This window comes from Cnephaeus nilssonii, assembly GCF_951640355.1.
Source record: "Cnephaeus nilssonii genome assembly, chromosome: 11".
Lineage (NCBI taxonomy): Eukaryota > Metazoa > Chordata > Mammalia > Chiroptera > Vespertilionidae > Cnephaeus > Cnephaeus nilssonii.
The window spans coordinates 16,804,650-16,830,506 of record NC_137082.1 but is presented as its reverse complement, the minus strand read 5'-3'; the positions used below and the strand labels follow the sequence as shown (position 1 = coordinate 16,830,506).

General features: G+C 44.1%; 1 protein-coding gene across 1 annotated transcript in view; it reads left to right on the top strand.

The window, feature by feature from the left end:
* Positions 1-25,857, top strand: part of SLC24A3 (solute carrier family 24 member 3) — a 496,588-nt gene that overhangs the window by 356,757 nt on the left and 113,974 nt on the right. The window contains exons 5-6 of the mRNA XM_079784858.1: positions 2,010-2,094; positions 2,864-2,967. Of these exons, the coding sequence (XP_079640984.1) occupies positions 2,010-2,094; positions 2,864-2,967 (189 nt within the window). The remainder of the gene's footprint in view (positions 1-2,009; positions 2,095-2,863; positions 2,968-25,857) is intronic.

Below are 25,857 nucleotides of genomic sequence, written 5' to 3'. Positions count from 1 at the left end.
CATTTCTATTAAGTATCCAAGTGCTGCTGAAGGTGCTGGTCTGAAACCACACTTCAGGAACCACTAACTTAAGCAGTACCTTCTATATCCTGGAAGTCTGTTAATTTTGTGTACTTAAAAAATAAAAGAATCAAGGCCTGGGAGTGGGTTCCTTATACCGTGGAAGGAGGCTGAGGAAGAAGTGGGTGGACTGTGGACAGGTGTGGAAGGAAGGCCTTTGTTCAAAGTGAGGTAACTTGAGAACAGGTTCACCTCATGGGAAAGATGAGGAAGCTCTGAAGCCCTTGTAAGTGGGGTCATTTGCGATCTCTAAAATACCACCATTTGGTGGTTTGTTTTTCATGCAAAGCAAACTACTCTTTCTTTTCCACACAACTTTAAAAAAAAAAATAGAAAGACCTTTGTAGGGAGTGGCTATAGGGTCAAGCCTCAGACTGACCTGTGGCAGAGCCACATACAAGTCCCAGCTTGGAGGGCAGAGCCCTCCTAACACAATTAGGCTTGACCCTATAGCCGCTCCCTTATATCTGGTGAGATGTTGCCAAGGCCGAAGTGAATTAGGAATGAAAGAGAAGGGGACATGAGGAGGTATGGAGGAAGAAGCCAATGGAGTGGGCGAAGGAGAGAGAGGAACTGGATATGATCGAAGGTGTGGACTCTAGAATAATCCCCTATCGGGGAACCCGAGCTGGAGAAGACCCGGCAATGCAAGACTCCCAGCTTGCAGCAAGTCTTGGCAAACCATCCCAGGAGTGTGAGCTCTGCTTTAGGCGACCTTCCCACAGACTGCCTGCTCCCGGGTGCCCTCACAACCACACCTTTCACCTTGAGGTATCAGCACTCCAGCTAAGGTCTCCTCAGGACCCCGTGTGAAGTTTAGCTGTTCAGTGGAGAGTGAGGAACCCCAGGATTCCGGATGAAAATGCTCCATCAGGGCTCCTGCAGCAGACTTGCCGGTTGGTGGAGCCAGTAGCCTACGCCAAGGCCATGCTGCCCCTCCATGGCTGAGCAAGGGAGTGCAGCTGCTGATGTTACTGGGAAGAGTACCATTCAAGACCATCTGGGACACCAGGAGGAACTGGCAATTTACTGATGGCCAGCAGCTCACTCTCTGAATCATGATTGAAAACAGAAAAGCTAAACATGCTAAGCAGCCTCTAATGTGTATTTGTCTTCTCTTCTTGCAAATCACCTTTGGATTAACCAACAGGGTGACCTAGAGAGTTTATTGAATAGAATATCTTGGCAGAGTTGATACCTCGTTACTTTCTATTCACCCCTCACTCGCCCTACCCCAGGGTTTCAAGGTTGCATCGAGGATGGGAAGTGGGTTTCACGATGGTGATCCTCCCCATCTCAAAGCCTCCATAGCCTCTTAGAATCAAGGCTTAAAATCTGGTTATCATGAGCCTGATTTAGTCTGAGATCAGCATGGTATTGAAAAAAAAAAATCAGGATATTTTGCATTAAAAAAAAAAGTGGACTTTTGGCATCTCAAAAAATAAGGATACTTGGACAGAAGGAAACCAGACTTCAGGTGGTAGGCACACCGTATATAGTAGAGTATCTAGATATTGTATTATAAATATAGACACCTGAAACTTATATGATGTTATTATTAACCAATGTCACCCCAGTCAATCTAATTTAAAAATAGAAATATTTTGGAACTCAGAGGGAACCGAGTGGTCTGATGTTAGAAAGGAGGTGAATGCCCATCGTGCCTCACACTGGCCGCTCCACTCCTCCCTGTTATCTTCTCGGCCCTTGGGGTATTGGGATTGGGGACCCCTAGATCTTGTCAAGAGCCTTTAACTCAAGTGGACCCTCCTCCTGATTCTGTCCCCCAAGGGGGACAATGAGAGGAGCTGTGGCCCAGCCAGGGCAGTCAGTCAGCAGTGGCCGAGCTCTGGGAGGAAGGGGTGGAAGGACTTCGCTTGAGACCTGGGAGTCCGAGGGTTCCCAGGGGTAATTGAACTCACCTGTGCTTTGTCCTTGCTCCTCTGTAGCGCCTGCACCTCAGTGAAGATGTGGCTGGCGCCACGTTTATGGCGGCGGGCAGTTCGGCCCCAGAGCTGTTCACATCTGTCATAGGTAGGTGATGACCTGGGGACGTCTCAGCCCTGCCCTATGTAAAGGACCTGGGCTCGGTGGTTGTTGTTCATTAGTATCTTACTAGAGGCCAGGTGCACGAATTTGTGCACCTGTGGGGTCCCTCTACCTGGCCTGGGGGATCGGGCCGAAACTGGCTCTCTGACATCCCCTGAGGGGTCCCAGATTGTGAGAGGGTGCAGGCCAAGCTGAGGGACCCCACTGGTGCACCATTGGGGCCGGGAGGGACGCGGGAGGTTGCCCAGCTGGGAGGGATCTTGACAGGGCTCCAGGGCCTGTTCAGCTTGTCTCGCTCAGTCCCAATCCGCCAGGCCCCAGCAGCAAGCTAACCTACTGTTTGGAGCATCTGCCCCCTGTTGGTCAGTGCACATCATAGCGACTGGTCAACCGGTTGACTGTCTGCCCCCTGGTGGTCAGTGCACATCATAGCAAGCGGTTGAGTGGTTTTAGCATATCATTACCATATTGCGCTTTGATTGATTGAATAGACGACTGGACGACCAGGCAGCATATTAGGCTTTTATTATATAGGATTAAAGAAATGCTTTTACTTTGCATGGACGTGCCCCAGCCCCAATGCCAATGCTCTTGTGGGACAGTGTCCCCAGTGCAGATTAGAGAGCTCCCTCCAGTCCTTGACTGTTTCCTGCATACCCTCTGCAATCAGTCTAACACTTAAGAAAGTTCCTCCGCACACACCTTGGAATACGACCCCCACAGCAGCCGGGCTGATGCTGCCTCTGTGTTTCAGGCGTCTTCATCACCAAGGGTGACGTGGGAGTTGGGACCATCGTGGGCTCGGCGGTGTTCAATATCCTGTGCATCATTGGAGTCTGCGGGCTCTTCGCTGGTCAGGTAGGAGTGATGGCAGAAGGTGGTGTCTGGGAGGGAGGGCGTGGAGGTGAGGCAGTGGCCAGTCTGGCAGGGGCAGAACCAGCACAAGGACCAGTGGTCTTGGACAGTGAGGATGTGGGGTCTCATGCCCAGGAGGCTGGCTCAGCTAGACCTGGAACTTCTCAGGCACCATCCTTTGGTCTCCATGTTGATGGAATATGGAGTTCCCAGGTTCATGTAAGTAAGTAACCAGTCTGAAGATAGGGGCCACGAATCTGAAGGTGCCATGCTCATTTTGATAGTATTGATCTGAATTGGAAAACCTAAAGCAATTTTAGGTATGGTGTTGCCTCAATGTAAATAGAGTAAAAAGAGAGAGAAGGAGATGGGAAATGACAGGTGTGTGTTTTTCTGCTAAAAACAATTTGCATCCATCACAGTTTAGGACCCATCTACAGTCAGGAAGCATTTTATTTACATGTTCACTTTAGCTGACTTTTGGGGTCACGGCGGGTTTTGCATGCCTGCATTTTATCTATGAAGACTATGCCACTGCCAGGGGGTGTCATGGGGTCTTTGTCCTTTATGAACTCTGGTGTGCATTTTGGAAAGTCTTGGGAAGACACCCCAAGTCACCAAAGTGTGAGGCTTTCCGGCATCCATGGCGTTGCAGGGGCAAACAGGGGCTTGCAGCCAGCCTGCCAGCACTCATATCCTAGTTTCCTTGTAGAAACACCCAGAACTCCGAGTATTATCTAGGAAACGTGACTTCTAGAAGCCCGTCAAGGGTGTCCACTTGCAATATTGAGGTACCTGGTGGTCTGATCCAAGGTCCTGATAGAAGTGGCTGGATGGTTTGAAGGGCTAAAGAAAGCTCCTGGGAATTTTCTCCCACACCCTTCTGCGGGCCCCTTGGTCATTCAATCAGCCAGCCGGAGGCACCCAATGCTGCCCATCTCTTGAACGCATACTAGAGAAAGGATGAACTCTGGCACACCACCGCTGTTCCCCACTGCTTGCCTTTACCTCCATCATCTTCGTACCAATTTATTTGGGTAGCCTGGTGAGTTTGTTACTTCTGGTGACAGGCAGGACACCTTGATCTCATCAGGAATCAGCTCCAGCGCCCACAGGTGAACAGTTACTTCTCAGAGGGGACAGCTGTGTCCACATGTGGTTATTGAGTTCTGCCCAGCTTACTGGACTGGACATTTTCTTTCTTCATCCTTTGGGTCAGTTCTCTCTTTGTCTTAGGTTTTTTGGACCCACGATATGGTGTTTTGTCGATCTCCTATTAATGTAGTCAGGACCAAAAAAAGTCTCTGTCTTTGCCTTCACTTCCATTTGTACTTTGCTGGTTCTCATCTGAGTTGGAGATGAACAGTCACATCCTGCAGAAGAGCCTGTTGCTATTAGCACTCTCTTAATTAGCATTGCCACCATTAGCGGTACGATTATTAGCCTGGTGGTTCTTAGTGTTGTCATTAGTTCATTAGTCATTTGTACCTGAAAGTTGATGCAAAGGCAAGCCCAAAGAGGGAGAAATAAAGTAAGCAAATGAAACAAATGACGGGACATAGCTAGTAAATGCTGTGCAACTAATTACATATGAGGTGGCTTGAATGCATTTGTGTTTCATAATTTATTAGTAAATTATGCAGTAAATCACTTGTCTTGTTAGAACAACGACTTAAAAGGCCAATTACTTCCTGAACGTTTAGAAAGTTCTGGTATCAGTCCCTTTACCTTCCGGAAGCTCTTTGCCAAGCTCATCTCGCAGCCCTGCAGCCATTGTGGAGAGAAGGAGCCACCTGGATGATATTAGAAGGAGCCCATATGATGATTCTGGGTGCCAGCCATTCCTCCTGTCTTTCCGTGTCCTATGCCTACGTGGAGAGTTCCAAAGCCACACAGTTCTCTTCTTCAGGACTTTGTAAGATCCACGAAGTCTTTGCAGAAGGAGCAAAATGATGTTTTGGGAATCAGATTGCCCTGGGTTTGAATGCCCACTCTGCTATTGCTGGCTGTGGAGCCTTGGAGAAGTTGTTTCACCTCTTTAAGCCTCAGTTTTTTTCATCTATAGAGTAGGTACAAGTGCACCTACCTCCTAGCATTGCCTTAGGGATGAAACATAACGTGTTCAGCAAACAACACCAGGCCTACACAGTAGATTCTCAACAAAAGTTAGACACCATTATCAGCTCTCAGAAGAACAGAAATCCCTGGGTCTCTCGCCTCAAAATTCCATGCTGGCACCCTAGCCTGTTTGGCTCAGTGAATAGAGTGTCAGCCTGTGGACTGAAGAGTTGCGGGTTCGATTCCGGTCAAGGGCACATGCCTGGGTTGTGGGCTTGATCCCTCATAGGGGATGTGCAGGAGGCAGCCTATCAATGATTCTCATCATTGATGTTTCTATCTCTCTCTCCCTCTCCCTTCCTCTCTGAAATCAATAAAGATATATATATATATTTTTTTTTAAAAATCCCACGCTGGGTCACTGCAATAATTTAACCAACCAGTGGGAGGAACTTACAACTAACTTGTGGAACAGCAGCCAGGTATCCCGTGGCAAGGGCAGGGAAGGTCAGGGAGAAGGTCTCTATGTGAAATTCTAAATGAGAAGAGGCTGATTAGAAGAACCACCTCAGAGAACTGGTCCTGGCCTCTGTGCTGTCTGATCAGTGGGAGGAAAAGAAAAATCAGTACGAAACGAACGTGCCTGGCATCCTGAGCTGCCCTCCAGGCCGGTGGAGCCTATGCAGCAGCGTGTTCCAGCAAAGGACGGTTATTGGCAATTGAACTGATTAATAAATCCAATCATGGGGCTCACTTAGCATTGTTATTTATGTTGCTCCGCACTTTCATTTGGCTGTGAGAATTACCAGCGAGTGCCCATGGGGCTCTCAATAATGTATTCCTGCGTGAAGGGCTGCTCGTGACCAAGTCTGTTACCCATCTGAAATTAAAGTAATTAAGCCGTAAGGTTTGAGTTCCTGTCTCAATTAGGGTTTTGATGAATTCGATGTAATTAAATGTCGGCTGTATTTGCAGTTTGCAAACATACCCAGTGCTTCGGTGTTCGCCTAAGGTGCTTTGGGGAGTTTTACGGGACAAGAAGGAAATTGCTTCTTAGAAAGTGGCTTATAGAGTGATTCTTGGCATCCCTGTAAGACATTTATAGGGCTGTGGTCCTACCAGCTTTTTTTTTTTCTTTCATTTAAAAACAAAAAATAACAACAAAGAGAAAACACCAATTTATTTCCATCTTGTGAAACAATGCACTTATGAACTTAAATCCACCATCCAGAGCATGTTAAGCTTTAAAGACATAACCGCAAATAGAGAGTAAACAGTTTAACTACATTCCAGGTTAGGACTTTCATATTCCAGTTATTACAGGCCGGCAGATGGCCCCAGTTTGTAATAAAGAGCTTCAGCATCAGCTCTCCTGGCATCCTCCAAATTACCTGATGTTCATTGGCGACGTCCCTCTAATCTTGTCTGGGTTTGCCTTGCTGTTCATGCTGGCCTCTTTAAACAAGCCAGAGCAGCACCCAGAGATTGTACATCTGAATTGAAACCTGCCTTCAAAGCTCAACGTCACTAATCATCAGAGAAATGCAAATTAAAACCATAATGAGATATCACCTCACGTCAGAATGGCTATCATCAATAAATCAACAAACAACAAGTGCTGGTGAGGAGAAAAGGGAAGACTCATGCACTGTTGGTGAGAATGCAGACTGGTGCAGCCACTGTGGAACACAGTATGGAGTTTCCTCAAAAACTTAATACGGGGGAACTGCCTTTTGACCCAGTGATCCCACTTCTGGGAATATATCCAGTGAAACCTGAAATAGTACTTGGAGAAAATACATGCACCCCTATGTTCACTGCAGCATTATTTACAATAGCCAAGATCTGGAAACAGCCCAAGTGCCCATCTGTAGATCAGTGGATAAAAAGCTTTGGTTCATTTATAGAATGGCATACTACTCAGTCATTAAAAAGGATATTTTACTTTTTTATTTATTGTCTAAAATTTTACATATGTCTCCTTTTCCCCCCACTTGACCTCCACATGCCCCCCCCCCCCGCAGCCATTCCCACCCTGGGCAAGCACCCACTGCCCCAGTGTCTGTGTGTCTGTGTTCAATGGTTATGTTAATATTTATGCATAAAACTCCTTTGGTTGCTCTCTACCCGCCCCCCTCCCCTGCCATTTGTCTATGGATCTACTCTTGTTCATCAAATTATGTTGGTCATTATATCCCACATATGAGTGAGATCATGTGATATTTATCTTTCTCCGACTAGCTTATTTCGCTTAGCATAATGCTCTCCAGTTCCATCCATGCTGTTTCAAATGGTAAAAGTTTCTTCTTTTTTACAGTGGCATAGTATTCCATTGTATGGATGTACCACAGTTTTTTAATCCACTCATCTGCTGATGGGTACTTAGGTTGTTTCCAAATCTTAGCTATTATAAATTGTGCTGCTATGAACATAGGGGTGCATATATCCTTTCTGATTGGTGTTTCTGGTTTCTTGGGATATAGTCCTAGAAGTGGGATTACTGGGTCAAAAGGGAGTTACATTTTTAACTTTTTGAGGAAACTCCATACTGTTCTCCACAGTGGCTGCACCAGTCTGCATTCCCACCAGCAGTGCACGAGGGTTCCTTTTTCTCCACATCTTCACCAGCACTTGTCGTTTGTTGATTTGTTGTTGATAGCTATTCTGACAGGTGTGAGATGGTATCTCACTGTTGTTTTGATTTGCATCTCTCAGATGATTAGTGACTTTGAGCATGTTTTCATATGTCTCCCGGCCTTCTGTATGTCCTCTTTCGAAAAGTGTCTATTTAGGTCTGTTGCCCATTTTTTGATTGCATCTTTTATCTTCCTTTTGTTAAGTTGTATGAGTTCCCTGTAAATGTTTGAGATTAAACCTTTATCGGTGATAAGCAAATATGTTCTCCCATGTAGTGGGCTTTCTTGTTTTGTTGATGGTTTCTTTTGCTCTGCAGCAGCTTTTTATTTTGATGTAGTCCCATTTGTTTATTTTCTCCGTGGTCTCCATTGCCCTAGGAGCTGTGTCTGTAAATATATTGCTACAACATATGTCTGCTATTTTGCTGCCTATGGAGTCTTATAGGATTTTTATGGTTTCCCATCTTATATTTAAGTCCTTTAGCCATTTTGAGTTTGTTTTTGTGTCTGGTGTAAGTTGGTGATCTAGTTTCATTTTTTTTTTTTTTTTGCCTGTATCTGACCAAATTTCCCAACACTATTTCTTGAAGAGACTGTCTTGACTCCATTGGATGCTCTTGCCTCATTTGTCAAATATTAATTTAGCATAATGGCTTGGGTCAATTTCTGGGTTCTCTGTTCTGTTTCATTGGTCTATATGTCTATTCTTGTGCCAGTACCAGGCAGTTTTGAGAACTGTGGCTTGGTAATACAGCTTTTATATCTGGTATTGTGATCCCTCCAACTTTGTTCTTCTTTCTCAGGATTGCTATGGCTATTCGGAGTCTTTTTTTTTTTATTCTAGATGAATTTTTGGAGAGTTTGAAGTATGCCGTTGGTATGTTAATGGGATTGCATTGACTCTGTAGATTAAAGACATAACCACAAATAGAGATTTTTAATGATGTTAATTTTACCAATCCATGAACATGGTATGTTCTTCCATTTGTTTATGTCTTCCTCTATCTCTTTTTTCAATGCCCTGTAGTTTTCCACGTATAGGTCTTTTACCTCCTTAGTTAAGTTTATTCCTAGGAATCTTAATTTTTTTGGTGCAATGGTAAATGGGATTTTTTTTTTCATTTCTCTTTCTGTGAGTTCATTATTGGTGTATAAAAAGGCAATAGATTTCTGGGAGTTAATTTTGTATCCTGCTACATTGCCGAGTTCATTTATTAGGTCCAGTAGTTTTTTGATGGAGTCTTGGATATCTTACCTTTTTTTACAGCATGGGTGGACCTTGAGATTATTATGCTAAGTGAAATAACCTAGTCGCAGAAGGACAAATACCATATGATCTCACTTACATGTGGAATGTAATGAACAAAATAAATTGATAAACAAAATAGAAATAGGTATGGATACATGGAACAGACTGACAGTTGTCAGAGGGGAGGAGGGGTTGGGGGTCTGAATGAAAGAAGGTGAAGGAATTAAACAAAATTATATATATACTAGTAGCCCTGCGCACAAATCTGTGTGCCAGTAGCTCGCCAGTAGCTCGCTGCCGCCCTCCAGTAGCTCCCCCCGCCACCCTCCTCGTAGCTTGCTGCCCTAACCCCTCCTGTAGCTCTCCACCACCCGCTTGTAGCCAGTAGCTCACTGCCCCACCTTCCTGTAGCTCCCTCCGGCCCCCCCAGTCCCCCTCATAGCTTGCTCCCCTGCCCCCTCCTGTAGCTCTCTGCCGCCCTGCTTGTAGCTCACTGTTCCACCCTCCTGCTAATCCATGATCCAGTCATTACGCGGTCAGTCGTTATGCTTCAGGGTGTAACTACCATTTGCATATTACATCTTTATTATATAGGACTAGAGGCCTGGTGCACAAAATTCATGCACTAGGGGTGGGGTCCCTTAGCCTGGCCTGTGCCCTCTCACAGTCTAGGACCCCTCAGGGGATGTCCCCTGGGATCAGGCCTAAGCCGGCAGTCAGACGTCCCTTCGGAGTCTGGGGCTCTTGCAGTCCAGGATCCCTCGCTCCTTACCACTGCCTGCAATGGAGGCAGGAGAGGCTACCACCACCGCTGCTGCACTCGCCAGCCATGAGTCCGGCTTCTGGCTGAGCTGCGCTCCCCCTGTGGGAGCATACTGACCACCAGGGGGCAGCTCCTGCATTGAGCGTCTGCCCCCTGGTGGTCAGTGCACATCATAGTGACTGGTCGTTCTGCCGGTCATTCTGCTGTTTGGTCGATTTTCATATTGGGTTTTTATTATATAAGATAAAACACATAGACACAGACAACAGTGTGGTGATAGCCAAAGGGAAAGGGACATGGTGGGGTAGGTGGAGGTGGGTAAAGGAGGAGGGAAAGAAACTTTGCTTGGGGCAATGGGTGTACAATGCATTGTGCAGGTGATGTTTTATTGAGCTGTACACTTGAAACCTGTATGGTTTTGCAAATCAATATCACCCCAATAAATTCAATTGAAATTAAGATAGAAACATGCCTTCAATTGGGCCACCACCCCAACCCAGAAGGAGAATCTAAGCAATATTCCAAGTTCAAGTATATTTAAAAGGTGATCCCAGGGCATTCTGTCCTAGAAGTGGGGAAGTGAGACAAGGAGGAGAAAGCAGCCAAGGAAAGTATGTTAGCAAGCAAGCTATCCCTGTGGGCAGCTGAGATATACTTCTGGAGAACTGGGCGGTGGAGTAGAACACGGGCCTCTAAGTTATCTCATTCAAGGGGAAGGGAGCTGGGGTATTTAAACACCAACCTCCACCAATCATTGGGTAAGGAGTGCTCCTGAGAAACATTAACTCCCTGGCATTCCAGCTTGCTGCGACCAGGCAGAGTGAACTTTGGGACCCAGAGAAAACCTCAAGCAAAGAGACAAAGGGGCTGTCAGCCGAAAGGACTTGGAAGAGTCAATGAGAGGAGATATGAATGGGGCCCATGAAGCATTTGCTACAAACTCAAGACTAAGCCTTTAAAAATAAGCCACTTGGTGGGTCTCTCTCCAACTCCCTTGGATGAAACACAAGCATTATCACCAGGCTCTCTATTAATTCAGGACCAGGATATTTTGCATTTAGGGAATGTCCTCTAACAGCTACCATTCTAGGCATTTTCTGCTTCCTATTAGGACACAGAAGACATTAGCTTTCATGGGAGCACCAAAAAATCTCGATAACATAAAAGTCATTCTTATATATGGGACTATCAAAGAACAATGGAGACTAGGAAAGTTTGATGAACTGATTTCCAGGGACAGTAGTCCTTTGTAAGTGAGCTGTGAGGTCTGGCGGGTCTGGATGCAGAGAGAACAGAAGGTTGTTCGAGACCCAGAACTTTAATGAGTGGATACAAAGCCAACTGGGCTACTGGCAGTGGTGGAGGTGGCGGGATTTCTTGGAGCTTGAAAGACTGTCAAGTACAGCAATAATTTGATCAACACTGCAGTCCTCTCCATAGTCTCCAAATTTGATGAAAGTAACGGAAGTGAAGGGAAGGCCAATAAGCAGAAAGAAATCATTTCATCTGCCCCATTTCCCACATTCTCCCAATACCTAAAATTGAAGAATCAAAGGGGTTTTATGGAATCCTCAATTAAATCTGGTAAAAACTGAGAGACTAGTCCTTCCTTAGGAAGCCAGGAGTTGGGGGTTGGCTTGGCCAGAGGTGAGTTCAACCCATTTCATTCACCCGAACCCTTGCTGAAATCTGAATAATCAGCTCCTCACTGTAGCCAGCTGGTGAGAGAAGAACTTGAAATTTCTGGAGGAAAAAAAACCACAAGGTTATTCTTCAATTCTCACTCTTCTTTTATACATAATTTCCAGGGTGCAATAAGCTATGGAACCTGTGAAAAGACAGAAACAGGACTTATAACCAAGTAAAAATACCAATAGAAGCAAACCACAGGTGATCCAGATACAAGAATCAGCAAAAAAGAATTTAAAACATTTATCTTAAATGGGGAAAGAAGGGAAGACTAAGTGAAGGGACACTTAATTTCAGTAGAGAAATAAAAAAAATAAGAAACACCAAATAGAAATGGCATATTAAAAAATAACAACAGCTACCATTTATTAACCTCCAATCTACAGGCACCACACTAGGTGATTTATAAATGTTTTTAGAAATATACCCACTGAGTTTTCAGATAGTATCAACATTTACAGACAAGAAAACACGTACCTGGGGACAGGGAGAGTGCCCTGAGGTGGTTAGGTCTGGAGTTGAGCCCACATCTGGCTATAAAAGCCATTCTCTTCCCAATAGAGAACCTATGATTTAAAAATCTCTAGAAGTTATTATTGCATTATTACATTGATTCCTAGCTTGTGTGTGTTCTTTAGAGGTGTTGAGTGTTGCTGCCGGGGCAATGCAAAGAATGGACACATAAGCACAATGGTGGTGACTCATGATGAATAATGGAAGTACTCAGCCCAAACAGTGCTCAGCTAGAGGCTTCTCTTATAGTCAGAGGGCATAGTCCACCATTGGACTTGCATTATACCAAACAGATGGAGGAGTTAAGCTAATAAACAGTGAGAGACCCATGGACCACTCAGTTTATTCTGTACACCTTGGTTCCTGGCTTGTTGTTTGTTCCTCTGACAAAACCCAGCACATACATCTAGAAACTGTGAAAGGTGTTTTGTTTTTCAATTTAAGTATAGTTGGCATACAATATTATATTAGTTTTAGATATACAATGTAGTTATTCAACATTTATATACCTTACAATGTAATCACCACAATAAGTCTAGTAACCATCTCTCACCACACAAAGTTATTAGAATATTGACTATTCTCCCTGTGCTGCACACTACATCCTCATGACTTACTTATTTTATAGCTGAACGTTTGTACCTCTTATTCCCCTTCACTTTTTTCATGCATCCACCTACCACCACCCTTCACTCTGGAATCCATTAGTTTGTTCTCTGTATCTGTGAGTCTATTTTTGTACAATAGATGAATGAATAAAAAGGGTGTAGTATATATAATCAATGGAATATTACTCAGCCACACACACACACACACACACACACAAATGAAACTGCTACTTGTGACAACATGGATGGGCCTAGAGGGTATTGTGCTAAGTGAAATAAGTCAGACAGAGAAAGACAAATACTGTCTGATTTCACGTATGTGTGCCAAAAGTTTTTCAAAGTGGTTGAACCATTTATATCTCCACCTACAATATAGATGATTCCAGCTGCTCTGCATCACCACCAGCTCTTGGTATTATCAGTTTTTTTTGCTTTCATTTTAGACATTCTGGTCAGCATGAGTAGCACCTCACTGTGGTTTTAATTTTCATTTCCCTGATGATTCATGATGTTGTGCAACTTTCCAACTGCTTACTTGCCACCCATCTAGCTTCTTTAGTGGATATTCCATTCAGATCTTTGCCCAGTTTTTAATTGGGCATTTTGTTCTCTGATTCCATTTCAGGCCATCTCTATACCATTGCACTTGACTTCCCTCCTGAGACATTCTTTCCAATTCATTCTATTTCCAAATTGATAAAGACTAGGGCTGTTAGGAATTATATAAAGTGATCATGGCAATGTTTTATTAGTTTTGTTTGGTTTTTAAGAGAGGTACTCAGAAACAGCATTCTTCAATTATGTGGGAGAAAATGAAGAAGAGGTCACTTCCCTTTTGTCCCATGGACCTGGGTGTGGCAGTCCCTGAGATCTGAGGTGCATCCTTCCAGAAATGGGAGCAGGAAAGCTGAAGTCCCTGGCAGCCAGGGATGAACATCCCTTCCACATAATTAGGTCACATTGCTCCTTGACAGTGAGCTAATGGGATAGATTTCAGGTCACCATCTGCGTTCTTATTTAGGCTGTTCTTGGCTCTGGCCATGACTTTCAGTGTACAGGGAGCCCAGAACCTCACAACAGTTGCAGCTGAGCATCACCCCCATGAAGGCTTTCCATGTTTGGGGCACAAATGTCATTTCTTTTCATGACCATGCCCAGGTGGACATAGCAATCTCCATGTTGCACCCCCCCTCCCAAGTAGATAAGCCTAGGGTGAAAAGGTGATGTAATGAAGGACAGAAGCCCATCTGGCAGATGCTTGATTTTCTTTTTTCTCCTTAACAAACCCATCTCTAATCTTTACCACGTGCCAAGCCCTGTTCTCAGAGCTTTACAGACATTAACCCCTGTGATGCTCACAGTAGCCCTCTGAGAAGGACACTATTTTTCAAAAGAAGAAACGGAGGCTCTGAGAGGCTAAGTAATGTGTCAGTCACAGAACCAGCCAGTTGGGAGGCTTTAGGCTGCAGGGGTCTGTTCAGAGCACAGAAATGGTAAGTTTTCTCTCACACCCAACTCGAAGAGTGGATTTAGATCACAGGCTCATACATTAAGCTCCCCGTACATTGCAGCTGGCTTCCCCAATCCTTCACAGCCTTCCCATCACCACTAAGTAAGCAGAAGGGCATGATCAGATGAAAAGGGGAAAGTGGGCCCTCCAATGCCTCCTTCATACTCACTGGAATGTGTGTGTGGCATCTGCTGACCTTACATTTTTCAGGTGGAATCTTGGGTCCCTCATGTCCACTCTTGAGCTTCATGCCCATCCCTTGGCACAGAGACCCGCCTCACCACACACTTGCCCTTTATTCATAGGCAGAGCCTGCACACAGAACAAAAGGAAGTAAAGAATTCCAATCATAGTCTTATAACTCCACCCCAGGCAGAAAATCACACCATAATGGAGAACATAGAATATTACCAAGTCATGAAAGTGTACATGCAACAGGACAAAAAAGGCTGCTACCATATGTTCCTTCAGCTGGTATCCACCAGAGTCCTCCTTTGTGTTACCTCTTATCACCCGCCATACTCACAGGGCATTGCAGGGGCTATGACAGAACAGGCCAGATAGATTTCATGCTTTGGGTCCAAGCAGCTATGGTCAATGTCCACGGCCTGAGCCACAGCCAGCACTGGAGGCCTAAGGCTATCTAAAACTTAAAATCACAAGCCTCTTTGCATAATGATGTTAATTAAAGGTGACTTTTTTTTTTGTATTGTCATCTGGGAATTTAAAGCCAGGGTAATAACCCATTGATTATGTTCTAGGATAAAATTTTTATTATATTTCTTCTTTGGGCAATAAGTTCATTCATTGATTCAACAAATGCTCATTGAGTGACTGCTATGTACCAGGCACTGTTCTAGAAGCTGGAGATACACCAGTGGAAAAAAACTACATAGTTTTAGCAGGCTTTGGGATATTTAATATACAACAAAGATGATAGATTGGTAGATGGATAGATGGATGGATTGATGGAGAGAGAGAAATAGAGTTTGAGATAGTGGGATAGTGAAATAGGGAGATGATATATGTGTCAGGGTAGTCAATACTATAAAGAAAAATAAAGTGAAGATCACAGAGAGTGGATGGGAAAAGTGATACTAATTTATAAAGAGTTTCCAGGGAAGCCACCTCAGCAAGCATTGATAGTTTAATGGGGGCAGAAAATACTAATAAATTCCACCCCATGAAGAAAATGGCACCAACTAATATGAAGACTCCGGTTCTAGGCACTGTCTTGGACATTCGGGTCACTCTGAGCAGAGGGAACATGCCATTGTCCCTGCAACACTGGAAAAGATTAGTCTGCTGGCCTCTCAAGCTAGAGTTAGAAAACAGCAATGCCAAAGGCAGTAGGAAGAGGTGTGTGCAGTGACCACTCCCATTCCTATCAACTATGAAATGCATGAGGAGGCTACAGAGGTGTAGGGAATCTCTTTTCTGCTGGGAGACAATCATGGTGTTAGGCTGTGGGCTCCCTGAGAGCCCAGTGCATCTCTGCCTGTTTCCACTTATCCACAGCACCAACAGAATCACCCCATGTAGTAAGCACTCAGTGGATCTTTGGTAAGACACTGCCTAACTGATATAATGCCCTTCACATGGGTAGAGGGAAGACCCATTGCCTAGCACCAACATGCCAGGAATTATTTTATGGGTACCTGAGGAGTTAGATGAATGCATAGACAGCTGTCACAACTTGCCACCAGGTACCCAAAAGATAAGGTGAATGGAAGCAGCAGAAACTCTTTGGACATAACCTGAGACACAGTTATAAAACGGAATTATCAACGTTATGTGATTTTCATTCACTGCCTATTATGTGCAGGCACAGGGCACACAGAGGTGAACAAGAGAAGAAAAGTTCCTGCCCTTCTAGAGTTCATAGACCAACGGAAAACAATAAATGATCAAATAATAATACAAAAAAAAGTCCTTGAAGGATATGCGCAGGGCAGTGGGATGGGGGATGCCAGTGGGGAAGAGGGAGGAGCAGCCTTGGCCAGTGTGGTCAGGGAAGGTGTCTCCAAAGAACCTCAAGTCATGACAGCAACATCATATGCGATCTGGGCAAGAAAGTTCCCAGTGAACAAGTAGTGGTGTTCAAATGGGAAAAGGCGTGGCATGTTTGAGGGCCAGAAAAAAAGGTGGAGCCTCATGAAGGGAGAGTTTGTCTGAGAGAGCTCTGGCAGGGGCAAATCATGGTGGGGATTTGGGTGCACTGGGAAGCCATTGGAGAGTTTTAAGCTATAAAATAGGTAACATCTGATTTATACTGTGGCAAATTCATTCCAACTATTCTATGGAGAAAGGTACCCTAGGGTAACGACGTGGTAGGAAGACCAGTTAGGAAGTCTATGGTGAGGCATGAGTTGAGCTCTGGGCAGTATAACAAAAGTGGTTGTTGGATTTGGAGTACTTTTGGAGGTGACTCCAAGAAGGTTTGTTGATATTGGAATTAGAATGAAAGAAATCATGGAAGACTGGGATTTCTGTCCTGAGTAATATAAATGGGTCCTGGCTCTACAAACAAGTACAAATTGGTCATGAGAAACTAGGAGAGATTGTTTTCAGAGACTAGCCAGCCTAAGATCTAACATATTCTGAAGTCTACCATGGTGTGCCAGATCCAGAAATTTGCTAGGGTCACTGAAATACATTGTGAGATTTTATTTTTTAATTGGAAGCTTAATCACCATCTGTTATTCATTGACTACGTTGCTGGACAGTTTTTGTCACTAATAGCCCTCCCTAACCTCACTGTTCAGCTCAACTCTCTTATGGAGCCACTACTCCTACTGGTATCCCTCATGGTGAGAGCCCTGATTAGCTACTTCTGGTACCCCAGATACAGTGGTACCCTAGTCCTGGGCAGCACTGCTCATCACATGTCAGCGGTAGTCTTTGTGACTTTGCAATTGGCATTTAGGAGTAGTCATGATTTTGCACGTGATAAAGCCAGATCAGAACTATTGAAATCCACAACATTTACAATGACTTGACCCACCATATTCCCTAGCATCTGTCCCCTACCCCCAGCTTTCCTTAGATCCATGCAAAGCTGGGTATTTTTATCAGATCATGCTAGGCTACAGTACCAAGATACTGTCTTTATTTCAGGTTCTCTGAGTTGCTGATAAGCCACATCTCTACTTGCTATTTCATCAGGCAAGAGGGGCCGAGTGTGCAATTTTAAAATGGAGAGGAAGAGGGGGGCTACCAAGGAAATTTTTTTGTTCTTTTTTTTTAATATAACAGAACACTTTCTGACCCACTCTTTTTTATTCTGGCCAATCTCCTTTTATTTATGTGAAATAAGGCATCTATGCCCTCCTGTTCCAGCTGCTCTTTCCTGCAGGGGAAACATCACTCTGCATTTAAATGGAAACCTTAAGACTGGACCACAGCCTGAATCCCCAAGTGAGAAGGAAACAAATGTCATTAATCTTTCCAGATAGTGTGCAGACCATTCAGGGCAACGGGGGAGCTCATGGGCCAAATGTCTGGCTTTTACAGGCAAAGTAAGATGGGGTAGAGGTTGGCCTGAGGCTCTCCTTCCCTTGACTCAACCAAGGGACTACTTATTTTCACAGGGCAGCGAGGGAACTCATCCTTCCCCGGAGATGGGAAAGAAAATAGCCTCGATTGCTTTATTTGTTTCTGATTTTTTTTTTTCCCCAAGATCAAACCATGGCTGCAATTGGGGCATGGAAAATTAGAATTAGGACACTTGATGCCGTTGCCAGCAGCTGAGAGACCCGAGGGCTAGGTGCAGCTGTTAGACAACATTAGACCCCGGCCTTCCTCACTCTAAGATCTTGGTCATTATACAGTAAACTTTATTTTTTCCACTCTCTTGCTCTGTCTTTGACACTGCAACATGCAACTTCTAAAAACATGGGTTCTATGCTTCCCATAGCATCTTTGCTCCCCCCCACCCTTTTTTTTCCCTAGCAATATATAATATTCTCCTGCTCCCAGTTACTATCTACTTTTATTTGAAAATAAACACAGTTTTAGTAGTAATAGCTAATCTTTAGGGGGGGGGGCATGGTTCTCAACTGAGTTATTACACAACTTTATATATTAACTAGAGGCCCAATGCATGAAATTCGTGCAAGAGTAGGCCTTCCTTCCCCCAGTTGCCGGCACCGGCTTCCCTCTGCGCCCGGTACCCGGGACCCGGGCTTCCCTCGCAGGAAGGTCATCTGGAAGGACATCTGGTCTAATTAGCATATTACACTTTTATTATTATAGATTCCTTGAGTCCTTACGTCAACCTGATGATGTAACTACTGTTTTGTCATTTTGTAGATGGGAAAGCAGAGCCCGGAGTGGGAGAGGGAGAGAACTGCTTCAGAAGCATCTGGAATAGCAGAATTGGGCTTTGGAGCAAGGCCGTCTCAGTCTGGAATTTATTCCCTTAATCTCTGTGGGGCAAAACCCAGCAGAGCAGAATGATGCAGAGGGCCCTCCCATGTGGAAGGTTGTAGAACACATCCCATGGCTGAAGGAGGAGGCCATCTTAGGTTGTCAAACAGCTTTTCTCTCTGGTCCAGAAGTCTGCATGTGTGGGGTATCCTGGGGCCTTTTGTTTTAGAGCTTTTCAGAGTGCTGAGTCTGGCGACTCAGGAGGTTGTCTCAGGGGAAAACGAGACAACGTCTCCTTTTAGAAATTGGGACTCTATTCTGAGCTACATTTATATGTGCCCCGGGTGTCACAGGTATTGAACTGGTATGGGACTGAATGGATTTTAAGGCGCTTTCTAATAACCAGTGCACTATGGTGCTATGACCTTCTACAGCACGAAGCAGCAGAGGGCTCACCTTTCCATGTTGATGGGGCTGTCCCTTGGCCTCAGATTAACTTGTCCCGCCCATTCTGCCCTTCGCCTCTATTATGTCTCTTAGGGGAGTCCACTCTATTTCAGGGACAAGGAGGAAAGATTGAGAGGACAGCCAGGTGGGTTCTTATCTGACCCAGGGAAACAAAGTTCAGGAGTATCCCCGGGGAAATGTTGGGTTTCTTTTTTAGAAATGCATTTGTTTCTGAGCCCTTGGGTGGCTTGGTTTTGCTCATACTACCTGCAAGGCCCGGGGGCTGAGTTGAAGGCTCAGGGGAGCCTTTCTGAGAGCAAGCCTCAGTGCTCTTCCCACAGAGCTGTGAACCAAGTTGGGATGGAAAACCTGTTGCTTTTCCCCAAGTGATGGGCTCATCTCTCAGCCTCTCCTTGCCCCTAGTTCCAGCCTCCAGGCCCTGCCAGCTCCACCTGGACAAACCCTACTTGTGACAGAAGCAAAAGAATCCTTATGAATAATCATGTCTCTGGCCCTGATTCAGCCAGGGTTGGGGCTAATTTTACTGAGGCCCAGTCCTGACCTTAAATTTTGTGAGGTTTTGGACTGAGCATTCCTGGCCATATCACCCCAACACCTTCCCTCTGAATATCCCCAACTGAATGAGGCCACTCAGTGGGGAACGATGGTGCTCACTGACTTTTTACATCTCCAACTTTGTGGCCCCTAATTTCTCTCCTTGCCCAAGGAACAGAGAGCAGTGGAGGGAGGGTCCACAGTGGATATAGCTGAGGTTGTTTTTGTACTTGGCTACTCAGGTATCAGCAGGCCCCATCAGGGATGAAATCAATGGGCTCCTTAAATAGTCCAGAATGGCTTCGTACTGTGACTAGATCCTTTGGGGGTTCCAACACCTGTTCATCCAGCAGGCTGGCCATTGTCAAACTACTTAGCCATCTTTTCAAATCAGAAGTCCTTTCCTTTCTCCATTAGAAGAGAGAAGAGGTTTCCTGGAGCTTACAGGGTTTGGGTGCATTATTTTCTTTAGTTCTTTTTTTAATTTGTCAAATTGCTTGTTCGTTTTGGAACTAAGTGTGCTGCCACCAGCCTTGGAACCATGTATGCCCGTAGTAAAATCAAATGAAAAAATACTGCAACTTCCTGGGGTGCCAGCTGTAACCGCCCTTGGTGCCCCATTTATACTGCATGAGAGAACAGACAAGCCTTCATCTTTGTGGTTTCTGGGTCTGCACTGAGCCCCATCATTTCAGATCTGTGTGAGGATTTCCAAGGAGGCCTGGGACCTCAGTGGCCATTATGCCTTGAAGGGCAGCAGAGGTCTTTACAAGACCCAGACAAGCACAAACGTGGTCCAATCACTTGCTCAACCAGTGAGCATCCCCTGAGCTCCAGTTCTAGTGCTTGGGGAGATGATGCAAGACAGGACAGGCCTGAGCTTTCGTGTTGCTTAGATTCTAGTCCAGGGAAGACATGGTAAACAAAGTACACAGTAAATCAACAAGGTAGTTTCAGATAGCAGTGACCACTTATGTCCTCTAAATGGTCTGTTTCCCGTTAGAACTTCTACCTAGGTTTTCTCCACAAATCTGTTTTTCTCTTTTCCTTTTCTTTTTTCTCTTTTCCATCAGGCTGTTCTTTTCCATCGCCTTCATTCAGTTGTCTTTTTCTCTTTCTTCTTTTATTTTTCCTGTCTTTCTTTTTAATAAATTGTAGCCTTAATGCTAGGATTTAATAGCAACATGTGACTTTCTGAAGATGAGATCAACCGATTCTTATGATTTTGAGTAATTTATATTGACTGCCATTAAGAGGTGAAGGTCCAACCCCACAAGCCTGCCATGTGAATTATCTCGAGATTTGCTTATCCGGTGCCATACATATGCTGCCGTATGTTTGGAAATATATTTTTTTTACAGCCTAGGCTTTCTGACATCTACCTGCAGAGTTTCTGGTTAGTGACCTGATTTTTCAACATCTTCCCCGGCAAGTCACAACCACCGAATTGTTAAAGGTTCAGTTTTTCCCACGAATCATTCCATTGAACTTGCCAAACCAGAAGAAAACTAGTACAACTTAATAGCTTTGAAAAGAAAAAGGAAATTCTAGCTATCAGACTGCTCTTTTCCAACTCCTTCATTCAGTGGTGGCTAGAGGTTTGGAGGGGTCTCCAGGGGAAAGGCAGCCCCTCACCTGTTCTCCTTGCTCCAAACAGCAGTGCCCTCTTTCTGAAGCCAGTTCTGACACCAGCTCAAATTCCTAGACTGGGATAATCATTCCAAAGCTTGGATTCGTCCTTGGGTTAGGCCTTATGATGCCCTCAGCTGGACTTGCTGTTTGGCCAGAGTGAGTGTTTTAGTGAAGGAAAGTAGACCAAACTAGCCAGCCTTCCATTCTTTCTCTCCCTGAGGGAAAGTGGGCCTATAGCAGCATGGCGGAGCTCCATGCTCAACACTTCCCGCTGAAAGTTATTCTGGGGTGCAGACGAGGGTGACTGCTGCTGGCCAGTGTGTATGGACTTGTCCCATTCTAGTTACCGCTTGCTGAGTGCTTAGGGCTTCCAACACGGGGGAGGTTGACATATCACTTAAGTGAGCTTTTTACAGCAAAAATGATTCTGGTTGACATGGTTCAGGCAGGGCCAGTAGAAGTAATAGCAGTTGTTATTGATTTTATTTTTTATTCCATATATCAGAGTGTTTAAAAATTATCTGGTGCTGAAATGAAAAAACATATTTATTGTAAGGGGATTTTAAGCTCCAATAAAGCTCTAAGACCTCTCACTAAATTTGGATCTGAACTATTTATTACTTCACAAATGGTATTCATCTGACTTTGATGAGTGAAATTTTAGAATCCAAGGAAGTATGCTAACTAACCTCCTCTCTGTCCATAAATATAAATAGAAAGCATTTGTGCATCCCTCTTGTGTAGGAAGGAGATCAAAGGGGCGTGTAGGAGTGAGGATGGAGAGGGAAGAAAGCCAGGGGAGGTCATGAGCAACAGAAGAATGACCAGGGTATTTGAGTAGACTGATGTGCAGAAGCGGGTGTGGCTTGTCCACATACACAAAGCTGGTAATTGTCAGACATGAACTGAACCATACTGCTGCCCTTTGATTCCTGCCTCCTTTGGCATTTTCAGAGTGTATGTGAACCGTGTGTGACCAAGCTGTGTTTTATACCTGGTTCACCTATCAGTCCAGGCTCCTTCATGACTAATGAAGAGACATGTAGGTGTGAAGGGAAGATGGACAAGTTGAGTGAGTGCAGATAGTTATCTTTAAGGAAGCCACCAGAAAGATGAGACAACTCAAAGATGTTCTTTGAGGACCTATAAGAGGGGACTTGCCTCCTTCTCCTGCCCCCACTCCCCAGTTGAAACTGATTCTTCAAGCTCCCCCAAAATCTCTTCCTGGACACAAATCTAGTGAACATTTCTCACTGAGCAAACTTTTCACCTGCTCTACTACATAAAATGCTTTCTTCCTCCTGAAACCCCTCTTCTCATAATCCCCAAATAAAGACATTTCTCCACCACAGAGCCCCCCTTAGTCCCATCTCCCCACATTATATGGGACAAATTCACCTAATCTCATGACTTAAGTCTTCATTCCTGGCCTGAGTTGCTCAGAGGAGGGGACTCTCATCCTCAGGACTTAGTTTGCAAATGGACTGTCAGACCTTTCCAACCTGGGTCTTCTGGGATGGCCTCCAATTCAAGATCTAATCTTAAACTGAACTCTCTGTGCATTGACACACTGTCTTTATTTGTCTGTGTTCTCCAGAGAACAGAACCAATAGCATAAATATATGTGTATCTGGATGGATAGATAGATAGATAGTAGATAGATAGATAGATAGATAGATAGATAGATAGATAGATAGATAGAGTAGATATTGATTGATTTACTGTAAAGAATTGGCTCACATGATTATGGAGGCTGACAAGTCTGGAGATCTTCAAGGTGAGTCAGCAAGCTGGAGGCCCCAGGAAAGCTGATGGTACAATTTCAGTCCAAGTCCAAAAGCCTGAGAATCATGAAGGTCCTTGGTATAAGTTCCAGTCCGAGTCAGAGTATGAAGGTAGGCAGAAAAAAAGAATTCTTTCTTCCTCAGCCTTTTATTCTTTGCAGGCCTTCAGTCAATTGGATGAGGCTCGCCACATTGGGGGAGGCAATCTTATCCAGAAACACCCTCACAGAAATGTCCATAATAACATTTAACCAAATATAAGAGCATGTCATGGCCCAGTCAAGTCAACACATCAAGTTAACTATGACATCATCCCACCTGAGTTCTTCAGGCATATTGAGTGCACCCCTTGGGTCCTGTCACTTCCACTTTAAGCTTCAGTCTCATGGAAGCTACTCCACATCCAGCCTGTTGTCAGATCTGATCATTTCTTCCAGCCCAGCATTTCTTATATCTGCCCATTCTTTTCCAAGCCCATTGACACCATTCAATGCTGACCTTCAACTCTTGGTCAGCTGGACTACCAAAGTCACCTTACCCATCTTTCTCTTCATTCACTCTTCCTCAAATTCATTTTCAAATTCATTAAACTTTCTGAATCTTCTTTCTGACATCATCTCTCACCTGCAAAGCACATCTTCCATGTTCATGTCCCAGGAGCCATTTCCCATTTCTAGCTGTATTGCACCTGTGCACATTCACAGCAGAACTGAGCAGCTCACTGTGTCTGTCCCTCATTTGCTTACCTCTGTACAAGTGCTTACATATGTGCTGTTCCTTCCATCTGGGATGTCCTTCTTCATCTCTGTTCACGCCACACCATCTCCCAGTTTTGAAAGTGTAAGTCATCTTTGTTCTGTAAGGCTGTATTGAATGTCACCTCCTGCAAGAAACTTAGCCGGATTTCACCAGGTGAACATAATCTTTTCTTCAAACTTCTTTGGCAGTCTTCAGTTCTATTTTGTTATTCATGTTTTCAGATGATCCTCTCTAGTAGACTCCTAAACTTGTCTGTCCAAACTGATTCTTCTGGTATTTGCTTCCTTTGGTGATAATGATATGGAGGGTGGTGGTGTAGAGAAAAATACATAAACATGTGAATATTAGCAGTATACGAGTTAAATACATGTGAAAGCAACAAGCAGTGTGAAGTTACAGGTTGGTAAATTATTCCTGCAAAATGAGTTGTACAATTTTCAAGATCCCAATGCATTTTTCTACAATGTGAATTAAAGTTGGTCCTTTGGTATCTGTACCATTCCCTGGTGTCCTCTCACATCAACATAGTTCTTTGAAGAAACATAACTTCAATGTCAGTAACTTTGCAGATTAGCAACATTTGCTTCATTTTTCAGATGTGCTTTTGTCATCTCTGTAGAATCACCACAGCACAATAGGCTTTAAAAAATAATAACATCATGTTTTTTAAGTAGACAAAAAGAGAGTATAATGTATAATGGAGCAAGGGGTCCTCATTGATCTGTGAACAATATTTGTTATCTGAGTCCCTGCTGTTAGCAGGTTGCATAGGGAAGCCGAGTTGTCGACACACACAACATTCACTAATGAACTGAGCACTTGAAAAAACTGGGCCCCCTTCATCCATCTTTCCCTGCTTAACAATAGCATCTTTTCCCAGCTATTACATCAGTCTCTTTGTCCAGTTTGTGGCTATTTGTTGGATGTTGTAACATCCCATAAAAATGCAAAGTTCATAAAGGTGATATGTTGGAGAATTGCTCACATCCCACACACAAAGGCATTAATAAATGTGGAACTCACAGTTGATAAAGAAAATAAGACAATGATGACACAGGTCCTACATCCTTCCAAAGAGAATGATTTGAATACTAAAGGATCAGGACAGACTTGGAAAACTTGATGAAACCCTGGAATATTTCTCCAAAAGAACTCTCTTTATGTCTATGGGAAAATAAAACATGAAGGGCAGGGGGGAGTGTTATCTAATGAACTTCTACCATTTTATGGGGAAATTGCACCAAGGAACAATCAACACTTTATTCTTCCCTCCTTCGTCATAGCAAGCAAGGTGTTGCTCTGAGAACATAAATTTTTAAGGAAGCATTACAGAATATCCATATATTTCAAGATACAATCTCAGTGTAACCTTTTTTACTTGTGCAACTTTTCTTCATTTCAAGGAGTTTGCATGAAGGTAATGTTTTCCTCTACCAGCTAATCCAATGTTTATTATGTTTAAATAAAGGGAGAGGTTTCTTTCTCTGAAAAAGGACTTTTGAGATAAAAAAAGCATTTGGTTGGGGTCTCTGTATTCCCGTGAGTTGGTGGAAACAGTAACTGGAACTGTGCAGTGTTTGCCATTAAATTGAATAAGCATTTTTTCATCTGGGTCATAACCGCGAATCCGCAATTTATACCACGGAGTCAATGTGCTAGTGTTGAATTGCATGCCAGGGAACTCAGGGAGAAAACTGCTCATTTGTTTTTCTTATGAACTAGCAACAGTCCATTGTCCCAATCCCAATTCAATAAAGCTTTTCCCTGAAGCTAGTGCTTTTTTCTTATTCTTTCTTTCCTTTTTTCTTCTGTCTTCCTCCTCCTTTTTCCTCCTCTCCTCTTTCCCATTGTCCTCCTCCTCAACCCTCTCCCATTCTTTTTTTTTTTTCTGTTTTGATTTCTGTTCTACTTTTTACCAAATATTACTTCATTTACACAGGGCAGAGATCTGGCTACTTGTTCTGTTCTTCACGATGTAGAATATTAGTGCTGAAATATACCTTAGAGATGACCTAGCCCACCCCCTTCATTTTACAGGTGATAAGACTTTGGCTAGAGACAGAAAGTAAAGCTAGATGGGGCCCCCACCCCTCACAACCCTAAGCATCATAGGCAGCTAGCTACCTGCCCTGCCTCCTGGTAGGAATGGCCATGAAGAGGAAATGACACAGACACTAGGGACATCAGACCCAGGAGACTTTCCTCCCATATTCATGTTTTTATTCCCCAAAAGTAGACCTCAGACAAAGATTTGAGAGCAAGTAATTTACTTGGTACTGGACCCCAAGAAACCCTGGCAGGAGAGTGGGAAAGAGACAAAAG